This window comes from Girardinichthys multiradiatus, chromosome 20 (genome assembly GCF_021462225.1).
Source record: "Girardinichthys multiradiatus isolate DD_20200921_A chromosome 20, DD_fGirMul_XY1, whole genome shotgun sequence".
Lineage (NCBI taxonomy): Eukaryota > Metazoa > Chordata > Actinopteri > Cyprinodontiformes > Goodeidae > Girardinichthys > Girardinichthys multiradiatus.
This window is the reverse complement of record NC_061812.1, coordinates 51,468,800-51,487,074: the sequence shown is the minus strand read 5'-3', so window position 1 is coordinate 51,487,074 and position 18,275 is coordinate 51,468,800. Positions and strand designations below refer to the sequence as shown.

Below are 18,275 nucleotides of genomic sequence, written 5' to 3'. Positions count from 1 at the left end.
TATCCTGCTGGCCAACATGAAAACAGAATCTTAAACATGAAGTTAGACAGAAACAGCACAATGATCTGGGCAGCTCACATTCTATTTGGTTTAATTATTTAATATAATTTACTTGTTAATGTTAAGATGCTTGTGAGGTAACTAAAATGACAAGCAGCAGAGGCTACTTGTCATTTTAGTTACCAACTACCCAACTTGTCCAGGTATAAAATGGAGTTCTCTGCCATGGGATCTTGCTGACAATGTGTAAATTTATACCCACTTTATACTAATCCTGTCTGCTGAAAGGAAATGTGGTTATGTGACCATAAATATTACATACCTGCAGGAGGTCACTCAAAGTTATCTTGGTTTGATATGGAGTCAGTAATCTTATATTTCATGTAGGAGTCAACTGTCTCAAATTTGGAAAAGAACCACAATCTGGAGATATGAGGCATGTGTAAAGTCTTCAGAAAATGTCATATACTTTTAGAAAGTTGTATTTGACCTCCAAAGAAAACACGGTTAGAATATTAAATCAGACCAATTTAGAAATGTGGTCTTAATGAAAGGTGTGTTTCATACCTGCTTAAAGGTTGTTATTTAAAAAAAAAGTACTAATAATCAGATATAAAAGCTTCATCGGAACACAAAATTTATTGAGATGTACCAGTACTCGCTCTTAAACATGACTTACAAGTTCATACAAAACAGGGAAGATCCGCCTTTTGTTGTCATGTACCTTATAGTTGAAATCATGTTGCAACAAAGCTTTAAAATATTCAAAATAATACAATACTGTCTCACTTATAGTCTCCTTTTCCCAATCATCTTGATTTAAAAGTGCAAATCTCATTGTTTTTACTCTTCATCTTTTGTCTGTTTGTTGTCCCTGTTTTTAACCTGCAAATGACCTCTGTTATAATGGTGCACCTTGGCACCATTATAACAGAGGTCTCTCCCTCACTTGGTTTCTTGATGATTAAATAATAACTGAGTTAAATGGTAAATTAGATGATGAATTGTTTCTTTGCTATGTAGGTACTCCAACAGAAGACACTTGGCCTGGTATTAGCAGTAATGAGGAGTTCAGGTCCTACCTCTTTCCTCAGTACAGATCTCAAGCTCTCATCAACCATGTACCCCGGTAATCCCTCAACAGTTTTACTGAGTTTCTATTAGTCATTCTATGAGAAGCATAGTCTCTGGTATGTAAACATTTAAAGTATCACTTTGCACCGGGAGGTGCAAACCAACATTACAAAACCAACATTACAAAATCAGAAACACTTTTTCAAGGCTTGAGACAACTTCACATTTCTTAAAACAATTTAACAAGAAGTGAAACACTTTTACAAATCCCAAAACACATTTACAAATGACAAAATCGAACTTAAACGGAATGTACCAACTCCAGGACTGACCCGGAGGTGATAACGGGAGTGCTCATAGTGACCCAAGATGGGCACCAATAGAGTGGCCTTTGCCCTGTTTCCGCAATTACCCCTTCAGTTGTTTAGATACTGGACTGCAATAGGTGTGGCAGTTGCAGATAGCAGTTGAAATATGTTTTAATGATGACCAAAGGTGCGTTCAGACCAAGCATGAATGACACGACAAGAGTGAGCGATTTATATGTTAACCCTTTGTAAAGGCGCATTCAGGAGCGAAGCGAGGCGAAGGACGCGATGCGAACAGTGCGATCAGCTCTTGCCTGGTGTATTCTGGTGGCCCTTATCCATAAGTTTAGGCACAAAAATGTTTATTTTATTTAGAAAGCGTGGACAGTACAATTTGGCTGTTTATCTATTGAGCTTAGATTTATTTACTCACCGAAGGCAGATGGATGGGCATTCTGCAGCGGAGATACGGCCCCTGTAGTTGGCGTCCTGGAGATTCGTCCCTGAACGCGGAGCAGCAAGTCCTCAAACCGGGTCCTAGATAGACGGAAGTAACGCTGAAAGCGACGTCATCCAGACGCTCCTCCTGGAGTAGGTGGTGATACTCTCCAAACTGGTTCCATCTCTGGTGAACCCAGGGACGTGGACAGTGGGGTGAAAAATTCACGGTCGGTCTGAATGCACCTTAAGAGACCACAAGGGATCAGACAATAAAACATATCATCTTATATATATTTGGCAACTTGAGTAAAAGATAGATGGGCTTTAATTTTGAAATTCCACATCACATCTCTCCAGTAATCACTGGAAACAAACAGTTTTGTTGCAATAAACACAGACACGTAGGGGAAATAATCGTAAAACGTCTTATTTTTAAGGCATTTTAAGACATTTCATATCAGATGTTGGTGAAATTTCATGAGTGACAGCTGGAGGTCTCAAAGTGAAGTGAGACTGGTCTCTGGAAACAATTTTATTTTAATAAGTGTTGAAGCATATGGAAGATAAACTAACATTCACAAAAAATGAACACACAAATTACCACATAAATAAAAATGTTATATCTATATATTCGCGAGTGGACTTTTAAATGTCTAATATAAATAACAGCAACAATAACATCAACCACCTAGAGTTCAATTAAAACATATTGATTTCACTAAGATCTCAGCAAGCGTCACTGCCATATTTCATGTTTTCATACACAACAAAACCGCGTGAGTGCTGACTTGACCACAGTAAAACAACAGAAGCCACCGTGGCAGCATCTGGGTTTAGCACCCTGCTGGCACCCTGTGGCAACCTATGGCACCCTCGTGGCCAGGTACTTCTACAGAGTGCCCGTGTGTTTTTTAATTAATTCATTTTATTTTCTGTGAGTAACATCACAGTAACCATTCATGATTTATAATAAAATGACTGTGGAATGTCTCTTCATCATCCTTTCAGTACATTATACATACACATGCTATTCAGTTTCCATCTCAAGTAAATACAGCCACCTTATATTATGAGTCTAACACTGTTTATTAAATAATAACCAATAATGACATCATCACTTGAAAGTGATTACTGAATAACAGTCAATATCTAATAACTATAATGACAACCCATTTGCCGATAATCAGCATTTGGTTTGACAAAAACAGCGGCAGCCGGCATGGCAGCATCTTAGAGTTTATTACTGCTGGTCTGACACCCTGTTGCATCCTCAGGTGGCGGAAGGACCATTTCTAGTAGCTACTGCCACAAATTGAGCATGCTGTGTCTTGGATTCTAAGGACCGACCACACAAAAAACAACAACTTGAGTTAATCTACACAAAAAGGGCAAAACGTCACCCGATTTCTGTCCATCTTGGGTCGCCATGAGAACTCTCGTTATCACTTCCAGGTCAGCCTCGGAGTTGGTACATTCCTTTTCATTAGATTTTGTCATTTGCAAATGTGTTTTTTGTGTTGTTAACGTGTTTTCTGAGATGTAATTTGTTTTCTGAAATAGTAATTTGTTTTCTCAAATGTAAATTAAATTTACATTTGCTACAAGTCCCAAAACAAATTTTGTTTCAGGACTTGTAAAGGTGTTTCACATCTTGTTAAATTGTTGTCTGAAAGATGAATTTGTCTCAACCTTTGTTAAAGTTTTTCAGAGTTTGTAATATTGGTTTGCACCTCCCGGCCACCGTAATCACTACCTAATTTGTTGTAGTATTTGTCAATGTTATATCAACTAGTTTAATTTTATTTTAATTTCGAGTTGTGTTGGTGTTTTATTTTGAGATGTGTTGGACAGATGATCTTATTAAGCATCAAAGTGCCAGTCAATGATGCTCACTGGGTGGATGATAAAACATTTGTCTGCTTACATATTCAAGCACATTCCATTAGGAAATAGTTACTTAAAGGTTTTGTGAATTATTATAGTAGATTATCAAGAAGTCACTCAGAGTGTCCTTTGTTTTGTTTTTGTTTTTTCTTTTTATACAACTCAGTGTTTTAGATCATAATATATCATCATTAATATCAGTAAAAAGAACGCCTGAATAAATACAAAATACAGTTTTCTAGATTTCATTGTTTTTGGGGGAAACAATTCAAGTCAACCAAATCTACCTGACCCTATGTAAAAAGCTAATTGCCCCCTAACCCCAGCGACTGCTTGTCACTAGGTTTGTTAGCTTGCTTAACGACTGTCATCTAGCATTTGCATATACTAGTAATGGGTCTTCTTGATGGCTGTGAAGTGCTTATGGCATACTCTTTGCAGAATCATTTTTCATTCAGCAGCATTTGAGGGACTTTAAACATGAATGGTCTGTTTAAGGTCATGCCACAGCAACTTAATCAGATGTAAATCCAGACTTTGACGAGCCCACATCAAAACCTCTGTTTTGTTTCTTTTGGGCCATTCAGAAGCACACTTGCCCAAGAGATCAATGCCATGATGTATAGATAGACAACCAAAGACAACTGAGCTTAATGTCACAAACCGATGGCCAAACTTTCCCGTTCAGGATTTACTGGCAGAGACCAGAAATTAATTAATTAAATTGTTCTGATCCTAGAGAAGCAAAGCAGCCACAGACATTCAAACTAACACTATGTTTGACTGGTGTGCTGGTTTTTACATAAAATGTTGTGCTTTTTTTTTTTTTTTTTTACACCAGATTATACTATCACTTTCCATAAAGTTCCGTGCTTTTCTTATCACAACACAGAATGCCTTGAAACTCTTATATGGTTGCCCTTTTGCTCCCTTCCTTTCCTATTGTTGTTCCTATTGTTGAATCATGAACATTGACACTAACTTAGGTGGCGTTGACTTTGTAGCAATCCCTCATACTGAGCATGCATGTAGCGTACCAATTGGGGCCAATGCAGAGAATGAGTGGTCCTCGGGGCATGGTGCCTATGGGGCCTGGCCCTCAGAACTTCAGTGGTGGTATGAGGCCTCCACACAACGCCATGGGTCCTGGTGTGCCAGGACCTAATGGAGTTAAAACAGAAAATGAACAATGAGAAATCATACTTTGCATCAACACGGGTCAACACGGAGATAGGGCGAAAAAGCCATGTACATACTAATTCTATTTAGAATGGCCAGTTTACAGAGACCAGTTGAACTAACATTCATGTTTTGGTACCCGAAGAGAATCCAAACAAATATGCATCATGCAAACTGCATGCAAAAGAACCCCAGCCAAGGATTCAAACCCAAGACCCTCTTGCTGCTAGGCTACAGTGCTAAGAACTGCACGATCGTACAGCCTACTATGTTTACTTGAGAAATGAAATCACTACTTGAAAACTACTCTTGTATTTGCTCAGGTTATTTATGTTTAATATTGAAACTTGTGCCCCCTTTTAAGTGAAATAAGTGTGGCAAAAGAAGCAACAGAAGAAAATCTGCAAGGGGGCAAATACTTTTTCACTGGATGTTATTTGTTATTAAACAAGTTAAGTTTTAGATGGTCAAAAGCTTTGCACTGTCTCCATCAGGTTGGACACAGAGGGAATTGATCTACTGTCAGTTCTGCTGCTGGTATGATCCCATAACTCATTAATATGTAAACTTACCTGTGAATTGACTGAGGCTCTAATGATCTGTTTTTGCACGATGGTTTACAGTATGACACCAGGAGCAGAATTTCCTCTGAAGCTGCTCTACACCACCCCTACTTCCTCAGTCTTGGGGAAGCTGTACATATTTTGGCAGACAGTAAGACACACCTGCTCACATTCAAGATTATCTCCATAGACATACTCCATTATAAACACGACAAAATGATTTTCACCAGGACAGTGCCGAAGCAATTAAAAGCTCCTCACACTTGTGTGATGCTAAATGATGTTTCCTATCTTTGTTCTAGCTGCTTCAGTGTTCTCTCTGAGAGAAGTGCAGCTCCAGAAAGATCCTGGACATCGTAACTCAGTATTCCAGCCTTTAGGTAAGAAAAGAATCAGACATCACACTACTTAAAGCTATATCAGAAATAATAGAGTTTTATCAGGACAGAAACTGATCTGATTTTTACCAGGTTCTAAATTTATTTAAAAGAAGTATTAACAACTGGTTCCACACTGCCGTTATTTAGTTCTTTTATTTGGAATATAAGATGCTTTGTCACCCTTTTTGTTAATGCCTTTTAACAACAAAAATTAAGTTAACATGGACACAGCAATGTGTGATAAGTACAACTTTGGTGCTTCAATTTGAAGTGCATCATTCTACAATGAAAAAGTTTACAAATGAGAAACAATTAAAGCAGTTGGGGTTTACCCCAGTGGATGAGAGGGTCGCATCCCTGCGCCTTCGGGTTGGGGATAGGTCTCTGACTGTCGTCTCGGCCTACAGGCTGAGCAGTAGTGCGGAGCACCCGGCCTTCTTGGTGTCCCTGTCGGGGGTGCTGGATAGTTCCCCCCCCCCCTGGGCTCCTTTATTCTGCTGGGGGACTTCAACGCCCACGTGGGAAACGACAGTGACACCTGGAGAGGCGTGATCGGGGAGGAATGGCCTCCGAGTGGTGCTTTGTTATTGGACTTCTGTGCTAGTGACAGATGTTCCATAATGAACACCATGTTCAAACATAAGGGTGTCCATCAGTGCACTTGGCACCAGGACACCCTAGGCAGGAGGTCAATGATCGACTTTGTTGTCGTATCATCAGACCTTCGGCCGCATTTTTTGGACACTCGGGTGAAGAGAGGGGCTGAGCTGTCCACTGATCACCACCTGGTGGTGAGTTGGATCCGCTGGAGGAGGAGAAAGCCGGACAGACTTGGCAGGCCCAAGCGCATAATGAGGGTCTGCTGGGAACGCCTGGTGGAGCCCTCGGCCAGGGATGTATTCAACTCCCACCTCCGGCAGAGCTTTGACCAGATTCCGAGGGATGTTGGAGATATAGAGTCCGAGTGGACCATGTTCTCTGCATCTATTGTCGATGCTGCCGCCCGTAGTGCGGCCGTAAGTTCTGCGGTGCCTGTCACGGCGGCAATCCCAGAACCCGATGGTGGACACCGGCAGTAAGGGATGCTGTCAAGCTGAAGGAGGCCCATCGGCTGTGGTTAGCTTGTGGGACTCCTGAGGCGGCTGACGGGTACCGTGACGCCAAGCGTGCTGTGGGCTGTGACAGAGGCAAAAACTCGGACCTGGGAGGAGTTCCGTGAGGCCATGGAGAAGGACTACCAGTTGGCCCCGAAGCGATTCTGGCAAACTGTCCGGCACCTCGGGAGGGGGAAGGAGTGCTTCACCAACACTGTTTATAGTGGGGGTGGGAGGCTGCTGACCTCGACTGAGGACATTATTGGGCGGTGGAAGGAGTACTTCGAGGATCTTCTCGATCCTGCCATCATGCATTCCCTGGTGGTAACAGAGGCTGGGGACTCGGGGTTGCACTCTTTCATCACCCAGGCTGAAGTCACCGAGGTGGTTAAAAAGCTCTGCGGTGGCAAGGCTTCGGGGGTGGATGATATCCGCCCTGAGTGCCTCAAATCTCTGGATGTTGTGGGGCTGTCATGGTTGACACGCCTCTTCAACATTGCGTGGCGGTCGGGGACAGTGCCTCTGGACTGGCAGACTGGGGTGGTGGTCCCCCTTCAAAAGAAGGGGGATCGGAGGGTGTGTTCCAACTACAGGGGGATCACACTCCTCAGCCTTCCTGGTAAGGCCTACACCAGGGTATTGCAGAGGAGAGTCCGGCCGATAGCCGAACCCCAGCTTCAGGAGGAGCAGTGTGGTTTTCGTCCCGGCCGTGGAACACTGGACCAGCTCTATACCCTCTACAGGGTACTCGAGGGTTCATGGGAGTTTCCCCAACCGGTTCACATGTGTTTTGTGGACCTGGAGAAGGCATTCGACTGTGTCCCTCGTGATGCCCTGTGGGGGGTGCTCTACGAGTATGGAATCGGGGGCCCTTTATTAGGGGCCATCCGGTCCCTGTACGAGCGGAGCAGGAGTTTGGTCCGCATTGCTGGCACTAAGGCGGACCTGTTCCCGGTGCATGTTGGACTCCGCAGGCCTGCCCTTTGTCACCAGTCCTGTTCATAACTTTTATGGACAGGATTTCTAGATGCAGCCAAGGGCCGGAAGGGGTCTGGTTTGGGGACCAGTGGATTCCGTCTCTTCTTTTTGCAGATGACGGGTTCCTGCTGGCCCCTCTAGCCAAGACCTACAGCATGCGCTGTGGCGGTTTGCAGCCGAGTGTGAAGCAGCTGGGATGAAGATCAGCTCCTCCAAGTCAGAGGCCATGGTACTCGACCGGAAAAGGGTGGCCTGTCCTCTTCAGGTTGGAGGGGAATTCCTGCCTCAAGTGGAGAAGTTTAAATATCTCGGGGTCTTGTTCACGAGTGAGGGAAGAATGGAGCGGGAGATCGACAGACGGATCGGTGCACCTGCCACAGTAATGGGGGCGCTGTGCCGGTCCGTTGTGGTGAAGAGAGAGCTGAGCCGAAAAGCAAAGCTCTCAATTTACTGGTCGGTCTACGTTCCTACCCTCACCTATGGCCATGAACTTTGGGTCATGACCAAAAGAACAAGATCCCGGATACAAGCGGCTAAACTGAGCTTCCTCCGTAGGGTGGCCGGGCACTCCCTTAGAGATAGGGTGAGGAGCTCGGCCATCCGGGAGGGGCTCGTAGTAGAGCCGCTGCTCCTCCACATTGAGAGGAGCCAGTTGAGGTGGCTCGGGCGTCTATACCGGACGCCTCTTGGACGCCTTCCTCAGGAGGTTTTCCAGGCACATCCCACCTGGAGGAGACCCAAGGGATGGCCCAGGACACGCTGGAGGGACTATGTCTCTCGGCTGGCCTGGGAACACCTTGGGCTCCACCTGGTGGAGCTGGAAGAGGTGTCTGGGGAGAGGGACGTCCGGGTGTCTCTGCTGAATCTGCTGCCCTCGCGACCCAGTCCCGGATAAGCGGAAGACGATGAGTACGAGTACGAGTAAAGCAGCTGTCGGTCAGCAGATTGGGAGCGGATCTCCCAGCAAATCCACCCCAAGATTTAACTCTGTGAGAAAATGCCACAGTAGTGTTAAATGCTGAATGTCAGACAACTGGGAAAACTAAAGCTTGCCTGGAAGTATTGCCATGAGAAACCATTTTCTCTTTTAAAAGAATATGGCTTTTGACTTAGTTTGACACAAGACTTCAGGGACAGTGTCCTTTAATCAGATCAGACCAAACTCAAGATTTTTGTCATCAGGTTTTTAACAAAAACAGCCAATAAACACCTAATAACAAACAGTAAAGCTTGCTGATGGAGGGTTGATGATTTGGACATTTGTCTTGAAGCCACAAGACCTGACAGTCATTGAGTCGACCACAAACTCCTTCGTATTTTAATGTTTTCTACAGTCAAATCTGAGCCCACTTCAACCAGACCCAGCAGACAATGATCCCAAACACATCACAACATCTAAAACAGAATGACTGAAACATTGGCCTCATCAAAGTGAAGACCTTATTCTGAATGAAATGATACAGCAGATCTTTAAAGAGGTAGTTCAGTTGAATTTCTCAGCAAGGGTCTTATGCAAAGGTATTGATGGTTATATAATACAACACTGTATCCCACAGACATGAATATTTTCAGTTGGAGTTATTTTAATTTGCTAAATCAGTTCAAACAGGGGAGTCCATCTGACTGCCTGTTAAGCTTTCACAGCTCTGAGGATGCCTTCACCTTTCCACAAATTCACAGTTTTATGACATCAGTTCAGTGCAGACCAAAGAACCATTACTGATAACAACTTTACAAAAAAATGTCCACAAAACCTCAGTGAACTGAACCCACGTTTTAGAGTGTGTCAAAAGTTCTTCCTGTCAAGATGTGTAAGACTGATAAAGTCAGACAGAAAACAAGGTATTACCTCTATAAGCTGTTATATCATAGGATGTAACTCTTCTTTTCATGCAAAGCTTTTCTGTTTTGAGTTTTTTGTACATTTTTTGGGTGCTTTGTACATTTGAGGTTGGAATAATATAATTTTAGAATCTGATAAACACCACTTTTATTATGTCCTAATACTGTGCTGATAAAAAGTATTCACCCGCATTGAGACCCCTCCTTCGTCCGCTCCTGCTTTTCTAAATAAAATAATGCTTAATATAATTTAGCTCTTTGATAAGAAATTGCAATAAAAAGCTACTTTCACGTCAAAGTGAAATAGGATTTTACAAACTAATGTCAATTTCTAAAACTATAAAGACTGAAACAAGTATTTGCATAAATATTCATCCATTTAAAGTGACTCAGCAAATTCAGCAGAGGTCTAGTTAGCTGATACCAGCAGCTTCACAATCAGTGAAACGGAGATCACCTAAGTGTATGATTGGGCCTTGGAAAAAAACACATCCAGAGTCCAGGAGGTCCAGTCTCTGAGAAGAGGAAGGTGGTTTTAGGACTCCTGGGCTATCAATGGGGATGAGATGGGGGAAGGAAGTGAGATCGAAGAAAGGTTTCGGAAATAAGGGTTAAAATATTTTGCAAAATAACCAAATAATAGCAGCTGTAATTGGTAAACACAGCCAGTAACAGAATAAGTTGCCAAATGTAGAAGAGACTGTTAATGAACAAGGAACTAGTAAGCGGAAATCAGAGAGAACAATATAAAGTCATCATTTAACTGACTCAAGATGGTACATTATTTCAAAAAATGATCTCTATTCAGTCACATTAAAGACAGTGTGCACCAAGGAGAAGAAATAAGATTAATCCGAATGGAAAAGAAAGAAGTTCACTGTTTCATGGCTGAAAACTAATAGTGACAGTGGTGACAGCTGAACAAAGAAAACAACAATATGAAGAAAGCAAAAGATTAGAGGAACAGACAACAAATGGAGAAAGTTGAGGCACTTTATGTGTTTGATGAAGCAAAATATTCCTCCAAGGTTTTCATTACATACAGTTAAGCCCAAAATTATTCATACCCCTGGCAGATTTAGGTTTACCATCATGTTTCTTCTGACTCTACGTAAAATTAACATTATGTCATATTACATCAAAATGAAAATGAAAAAAATTATTTCATTGTTTTCTTTTGAGAGATGGCTCTTACATTTCCTATAAGAAACAAGCTTCTTGATTAAATGAAAATGACTTCAAGTCCTAATTGTTCACCCTATGTTGCTCCTCCACTAATATGTAGTAAAGATATGTACACATTGTGGCAGCTTGTAAAGGCAGATAGAGATATGGGAAATGTGCAAGAGTGTGGTAAATGTAAAAAAGGAGCTCAATTGAATTGTTTTAATTGTAGTAGTGAACAAGGTGTTTCTTATCAAGAGAGTGATGTCAGCAAAAGGCCAGCAGAAGGACACAAATTGGAAATCATGCGACATTTTATACTGAGGCAAAACGTTACAGGTTAAGGAATGAAGATGAGTAAAACTTAAGATACTGAAATGTCATTTTAAGGATTTAAAAGGGTGAAGGAAGATGCAATGATAGCAAAACCAACTTTGTAACGTTCATAGCAGAAAAAAAAGGATCACTGTCACATCTGTCAAGAAACTTTTTGGAAGGAAGTGGATGGAATATTAAACTACAGGGCATTAGCTCCGCATTGTATTAGTTGTTTAATGGTTGACATGTTCAAATAAGCTGGATTAAAAAGAGAATTAACAGATGATAGTAAAATAATCAACAGGAAGGAAAGAAAGAAAGAAAGAAAGAAAGAAAGAAAGAAAGAGGGTTTTAATCAATAAATTAAAAGGGTGAAAGGAAGGGAAGGGAAAAGAGTGAAAAAATGAAAAACAGGCATTATTTTATATCATTTGTTGGCTGTAGGAATTTTTTTGTTTTTTAATAAGAGACAGGTTTCAAATTGAATTTAGATGTTTGTTCCTACTCTGTTAATCTACTGTCCCACAGTCCAGTGGCTAGCCATAATGCTTCTAAATGTTAGTTATTATCTTCCATAAAAGACATTCTAGACCAAGGAGTTAAAATTCAGTGGCTCAGATGGCAGAGAGTTCAAACAACAGTTGCTTGGATTCTTCACCAGTTAAAATTAGAGGAGTGGCAAAAACTAAGGCAAGGTCAACTGTTCTTTGGTCTGATTAGAGGAAAATAAAGCTTTTTGACCATTACAATAACCGCAAGAACACCATCTGTATGATGAAGCATGGCAGTGGCAGCATCATGCTGTGGAAAGCTTGTAAAGGTAGAGGGGAACATGAATGCAGAAAAATGTTGCCAGGTCCTGGAGCATGATCTGAGATAGTGTGCAAGAAGGATACAGCTTGGAGTTTATGTTCTGAAGTAACCAAGACAAAGCCCAGATCTCAGTCCAATCAGGAATTTGAGGCTGGACCAGAAAAGAGTTGTTTATGCAACATCCCTTAGAAAGCTGAGAGAGCTTGGCTTGTCTTACAAGGAAGAATAGAGAAAAATCGCAGGATCCAAATGTAGCAACGAGGGTGAGACATAAGCACCAACTCATTCCTGTGACTGCAGCCAATGGTGCATCTAATGGGGAGTTGTGTGGTGTAGTGGTAGAGCAGGTGCCCCATGTAGAGGCTACAGTCCTCGACGTAGCCATCCAGGGTTATATTCCTGACCTTTAGACCGTTGTCTTCCCCCCTTTTCTCTCTTCCCATTTCCTGTCTGGTCAATAAAGGCCACTAGTGCCAAAAGAAAGGTGAATCTACTGAATACTTACCTGAAGAGGGTAAATATTTATGTAATCATTTACTGTTCCTGATATATTTGTAATTATTTTGTTATTTTTTTTAATTATGCTGCCATCATTTCTTTTGCTGTTTTTTCACTAAACTCTAAATATGCTGACCATGATTTCATGTATAAAAGGATACATCCAAGGAGGATTATTACTTTTTATAGATGTTTTATGTAAAGCTGGGCATACCTGACATAAAAACATGCTGATTTGACTTGGATCTTTGAATAGGACATGTAGTTTTTATTACAATGCAGTGAGGCAGAGAAATTAAATGTTTCATGGAAGCTTCAAGCCTTTAATGATTTCTAAGTAGAACTGTTTGACTTTGTTTTGTTTCTTAAGACATGAAAAGCTGAAAGTGTCAGCTGACAAACCTTTAGTAATCAGAAAAGCTAAGGAAGAAAGAGACGTGCCGTTAACAGCGAAACTCCCAGAGGAAGTGAACAAGGCTGAAAATGAAGTGCAGTCCAACTATTCAAATATACAACAGTCGGCCAGTGTACCTTACAGCTTTCTGCTTCTAATCTTACTTTGAGATTGTTCTGTTATAATTATAGTTTCTGCCGTGGATGTTGTTCATGAGTTGATTAATTAAAATAAACTATAATACAATAACATGTAACAAAACGTGAAAATGTTTATGGGGCATGAATAGTTTTGCAATGCATCACATACATGTTGAAAAGTCTAGAAAAGTCATGAAAATGTAATTTTGTTTGTGTCAACTTTAATATAACCCTCTTCAGGCCGAGGAAAGAATAGAAGACAAAGCATCTTCTAGAGGTTGCAGAGAAGAAGAGGCAAGATGTGAATGGAGAGAAGCTGCCTTTCAAATCCAGACCACAAGGACCAACTAAGCTTAACACACAGAGCAAGCATCCAGAACAACCATACACACACACTAACACACACACACAACGTCACAAGGACAGATTGTTCGCTCATTACCATGGCAGCTGAACATGGAGGCCCATATTCCTTCTGAAGATAAACTTGTTCTGCACTTAAAAATACCTTCAATCTCCTTCCAAACAGATCCACATACTTACAGCACATTTAGACTGAACACTTTTGCACTATAAGAAACACGTGCTGCCATAACATGATTGCACATATCAGAGCTATTCTTTTCCCCCTTTGATACCTCGGACAAAGAAGGGGCTGTAAAATATTAGCTCTGCCATATTGTAACACACACACATCACATGGGGGTGGTGGGTGGTGTCAGGGGGCGTGGCTAAGTGCTGAGGCAACTACACCACCCAGGAGCAATCTCATTTTGCACATAGTTTAAAAAAATCAATTAGGGGTAAGCACAGCTAATACAAAAAAATAAATCAGTTTGAAAAAATTTAATATTTGCTATTTTTAACAGGCTACTAAAACTGCAAAGCATGCCTGGAGCATTTAGTAAAAACTGAAGCGTACCAGCCCGTTAGGTTTTCAGGGTGGGGTAAATAAGTCCAAAACACTGCAGCAAAATATGTCTTCTTAGTTTTAATCCAGTTTTGTGGCTTCTCCACCCCTCCGGCTCCCGTTCATCTTTTCCACAAGTTCTGCCTTTGCCTTTCTTTCTCCTCTCTGACGCTGTTCTTCTGCTCCCCTCATGCCTTTGTCTGCAGTGGACAGCGGCTGTTGCTTGTCTGGCTGCTGATAAACAACTGAGTATTTTAGGGACATTCAGTGAAGACAAGTCCTAAAAATGTGATACCACAGCCTGTGGTTTATAAGGTCAGTATAATTGTAAATTTAGACTAATTTTGTGACACTAAAGTGAAAACTAACCAGGGATTCCCTTGAAATGTATAACTCTGGGGTTAAATAAATGTACTTACTTTTTTTTTGGAATACATCTATTTATATAAACTGTTTATAATAGTAATTACTACAAAACAAAAATCACCATTGTAGAGCGTATTTATCTAAAACTATTTATGTAAATATGTCTATCTTCACCCAAATTGAAACAATAAAGCTAATTAATGTTAGGGTGCAACAAAGACATAAACTGCTAAATTGTCTCTGTTTGCTAAAAAGATTTAAAAAGATAATTTAGCAAATTAATGAACAAAATATGAAAAAGCTTAACTGTCAGGTTGTACATGTTTTATCTTGTTAATAAAGATCTAATGTGCAGTAAAACCTGACCTGCAACAAGATATTGTCATGTGGAAGGAATCAGCTTGATCAGCACTGACCAGTGATCAGCAGGTCATAAAAAAAATTTAATCTTCTTTCTGTCACTGAACACACCATGATGTGTGTGTGGATGGTGTTACTGTGTGAAGAAGAAACAGGGAGGCTGAAAGAACTACAGGTCCTTCTCAAAATATTAGCATATTGTGATAAAGTTCATTATTTTCCATAATGTCATGAAGAAAATTTAACATTCATATATTTTAGATTCATTGCACACTAACTGAAATATTTCAGGTCTTTTATTGTCTTAATACGGATGATTTTGGCATACAGCTCATGAAAACCCAAAATTCCTATCTCACAAAATTAGCATATTTCATCCGACCAATAAAAGAAAAGTGTTTTTAATATAAAAATCGTCAACCTTCAAATAATCATGTACAGTTATGCACTCAATACTTGGTCAGGAATCCTTTGGCAGAAATGACTGCTTCAACGCGGCGTGGCATGGAGGCAATCAGCCTGTGGCACTGCTGAGGTCTTATGGAGGCCCAGGATGCTTCAATAGCGGCCTTTAGCTCATCCAGAGTGTTGGGTCTTGAGTCTCTCAACGTTCTCTTCACAATATCCCACAGATTCTCTATGGGGTTCAGGTCAGGAGAGTTGGCAGGCCAATTGAGCACAGTGATACCATGGTCAGTAAACCATTTACCAGTGGTTTTGGCACTGTGAGCTGGTGCCAGGTCGTGCTGAAAAATGAAATCTTCATCTCCATAAAACTTTTCAGCAGATGGAAGCATGAAGTGCTCCAAAATCTCCTGATAGCTAGCTGCATTGACCCTGCCCTTGATAAAACACAGTGGACCAACACCAGCAGCTGACACGGCACCCCAGACCATCACTGACTGTGGGTACTTGACACTGGACTTCTGGCATTTTGGCATTTCCTTCTCCCCAGTCTTCCTCCAGATTCTGGCACCTTGATTTCCGAATGACATGCAGAATTTGCTTTCATCCGAAAAAAGTACTTTGGACCACTGAGCAACAGTCCAGTGCTGCTTCTCTGTAGCCCAGGTCAGGCGCTTCTGCCGCTGTTTCTGGTTCAAAAGTGGCTTGACCTGGGGAATGCGGCACCTGTAGCCCATTTCCTGCACACGCCTGTGCACGGTGGCTCTGGATGTTTCTACTCCAGACTCAGTCCACTGCTTCCGCAGGTCCCCCAAGGTCTGGAATCGGCCCTTCTCCACAATCTTCCTCAGGGTCCGGTCACCTCTTCTCGTTGTGCAGCGTTTTCTGCCACACTTTTTCCTTCCCACAGACTTCCCACTGAGGTGCCTTGATACAGCACTCTGGGAACAGCCTATTCGTTCAGAAATTTCTTTCTGTGTCTTACCCTCTTGCTTGAGGGTGTCAATAGTGGCCTTCTGGACAGCAGTCAGGTCGGCAGTCTTACCCATGATTGGGGTTTTGAGTGATGAACCAGGCTGGGAGTTTTAAAGGCCTCAGGAATCTTTTGCAGGTGTTTAGAGTTAACTCGTTGATTCAGATGATTAGGTTCATAGCTCGTTTAGAGACCCTTTTAATGATATGCTAATTTTATGAGATAGGAATTTTGGGTTTTCATGAGCTGTATGCCAAAATCATCCGTATTAAGACAATAAAAGATCTGAAATATTTCAGTTAGTGTGCAATGAATCTAAAATATATGAATGTTAAATTTTCATCATGACATTATGAAAAATAATTAACTTTATCACAATATGCTAATATTTTGAGAAGGACCTGTACAGCAAAGGTGCTTTCTGTTGTATCCTTTGAGTTTTTCAACCCGTCCTGGAATATGCTAAATTTGGAAATGTTGGCCGCCTTCTGGAAATGTCCGAATTAATGTGTAGGTCTACATTTTCTGTAAAAAACACATAGAGAGTGCAGTTTTAGTAATGCTACCTGTGCTAACTGGACTAAGCACTGATTTAAGAAACTAAAGGCAGTTTAAAATGTCAGCCACATCATTGTTTTTTCTATGATTTAAAATAAGAGTAAAACAGTTTTACTGCAGTGGGTCTCTGTCACATGACATGCCATTGCCTCTGTTCCTAAAACACATATATAATGACTGCTCAAGCATGGTGGCTAGAATGCTGTTCTTATATCTTCCTATATCACAGTTCTTGAATTTCAATAGAATCTGGCAAAATCCGTAGGTCAGGTCAGATTTTTACAAAAACCGAGTATCAGAAATGGGGAACGAAATACTGATCAGTGAGTGCATCTCTGAACAAAACATCCAGTTTCTTTGTTTCATTTAAAAGTCCTAATGAGGATTTTAATCCCCTTTAATATGTTAATCCTGTATATTAGGAAGAGGCTCTCTGGAGATATTGTGGAGGATCAGTTATCAGTTAACTTTTTTTAAATAGGATCCTTTGGAGTGGTTTAAAGCAGCTATTGACTTACCGGCATACATAGCTATCTCAGCATCTTAATTGTGAAATGCATTGTGAAAGTGAATGAAAGCAGTGCTTTCTCCTTCAGTTAATTTTAGCTGCACAGTTCCAAGTTCTGCTGCCATTTGTTCCAGGTGGAAATGGGGCAGTTGGAAAATGCCTTTGTTCCAGCCTCTGTTTGCACTGCAGGAAAACTAAATGCAATAAAAGTCTCTAAGCGAAGGTTGCAGTGCTTTGAATTAGTGGCATGGAAGATAGATTGTTTCAGTAATCCAATTATTGATTTATGAATCCTAATATAAGAGTGCAACCGTCCACAATAAGGTCGGGTTAAGCAGAGAAAATAAAGTGCAGTGCTCAGAAAGAGGTTTACACTTTTGAAGAATCCCAGTGCTCCATGATACACAGCATCACACATCTGTAGAGATCCAACAGCAGCATTTATTAAAACAGTTTTCCCATCGTCAATGTAAGGTTATAAAGTGGCTGCAACGAACCTTGTTTTTCATTTACATAAAATGAAACACAGGATTTATATTAACTTTGGTCAATTACATTTTTTTTCTTTTTTTTTTTAATTCCTCATTCCTATAGACATTATGCCTTGCATGAAATAGGAGCACAAAACCCGGACCAGAAGCCTTACATGCAAATAAAAATAGTCTGTAGCAGAACAAATACATAATAAAGTGTGTAGGAATATACATTTTTATACCTTAGGATAATATAATTGTAGTCATCACTGCTTCAGATGAAGAATGAATGAAAACAGCATTATTTATTATATTGTTCTGGAGTTTTCTAGCATTCTATATAGCTGAGTGCACAGTGTGTATTTGATTGTTTTAAAGTAGCAATGTTTTTGTTGTAGGTTGAGAATATGGTCATGCGTGAAAAGACCAGGATGTCATTATGGAATGAAAATCTGTATCTGATGTGCTCTCAGCAGTGCTGTTATTCCTTTGCAGAAGCTTATGTTTCTTTTCTTCCCAACTACAATGCCTGGTAAGAACTTGCCTCCATGAAATGCGTGGTTTTCAGCTGTCGGCTCCAAATTAGATTGCATATTTCACATGGACATGTCTATGGTAGTGTGATTATCAAAGCAGCCAGAATAGAAGAAAT

General features: G+C 40.9%; 1 protein-coding gene across 1 annotated transcript in view; it reads left to right on the top strand.

The window, feature by feature from the left end:
* The window catches only part of cdk18 (cyclin dependent kinase 18), a 103,841-nt gene extending 88,982 nt beyond the window's left edge, over positions 1-14,859 (top strand). Inside the window, exons 12-16 of the mRNA XM_047346864.1 lie at positions 1,024-1,129; positions 5,381-5,423; positions 5,510-5,600; positions 5,752-5,829; positions 13,311-14,859. Coding sequence (XP_047202820.1) covers positions 1,024-1,129; positions 5,381-5,423; positions 5,510-5,600; positions 5,752-5,829; positions 13,311-13,345 — 353 coding nt within the window. The 3' untranslated portion in view covers positions 13,346-14,859. The remainder of the gene's footprint in view (positions 1-1,023; positions 1,130-5,380; positions 5,424-5,509; positions 5,601-5,751; positions 5,830-13,310) is intronic.
* Positions 14,860-18,275: the final 3,416 nt, after the last annotated feature.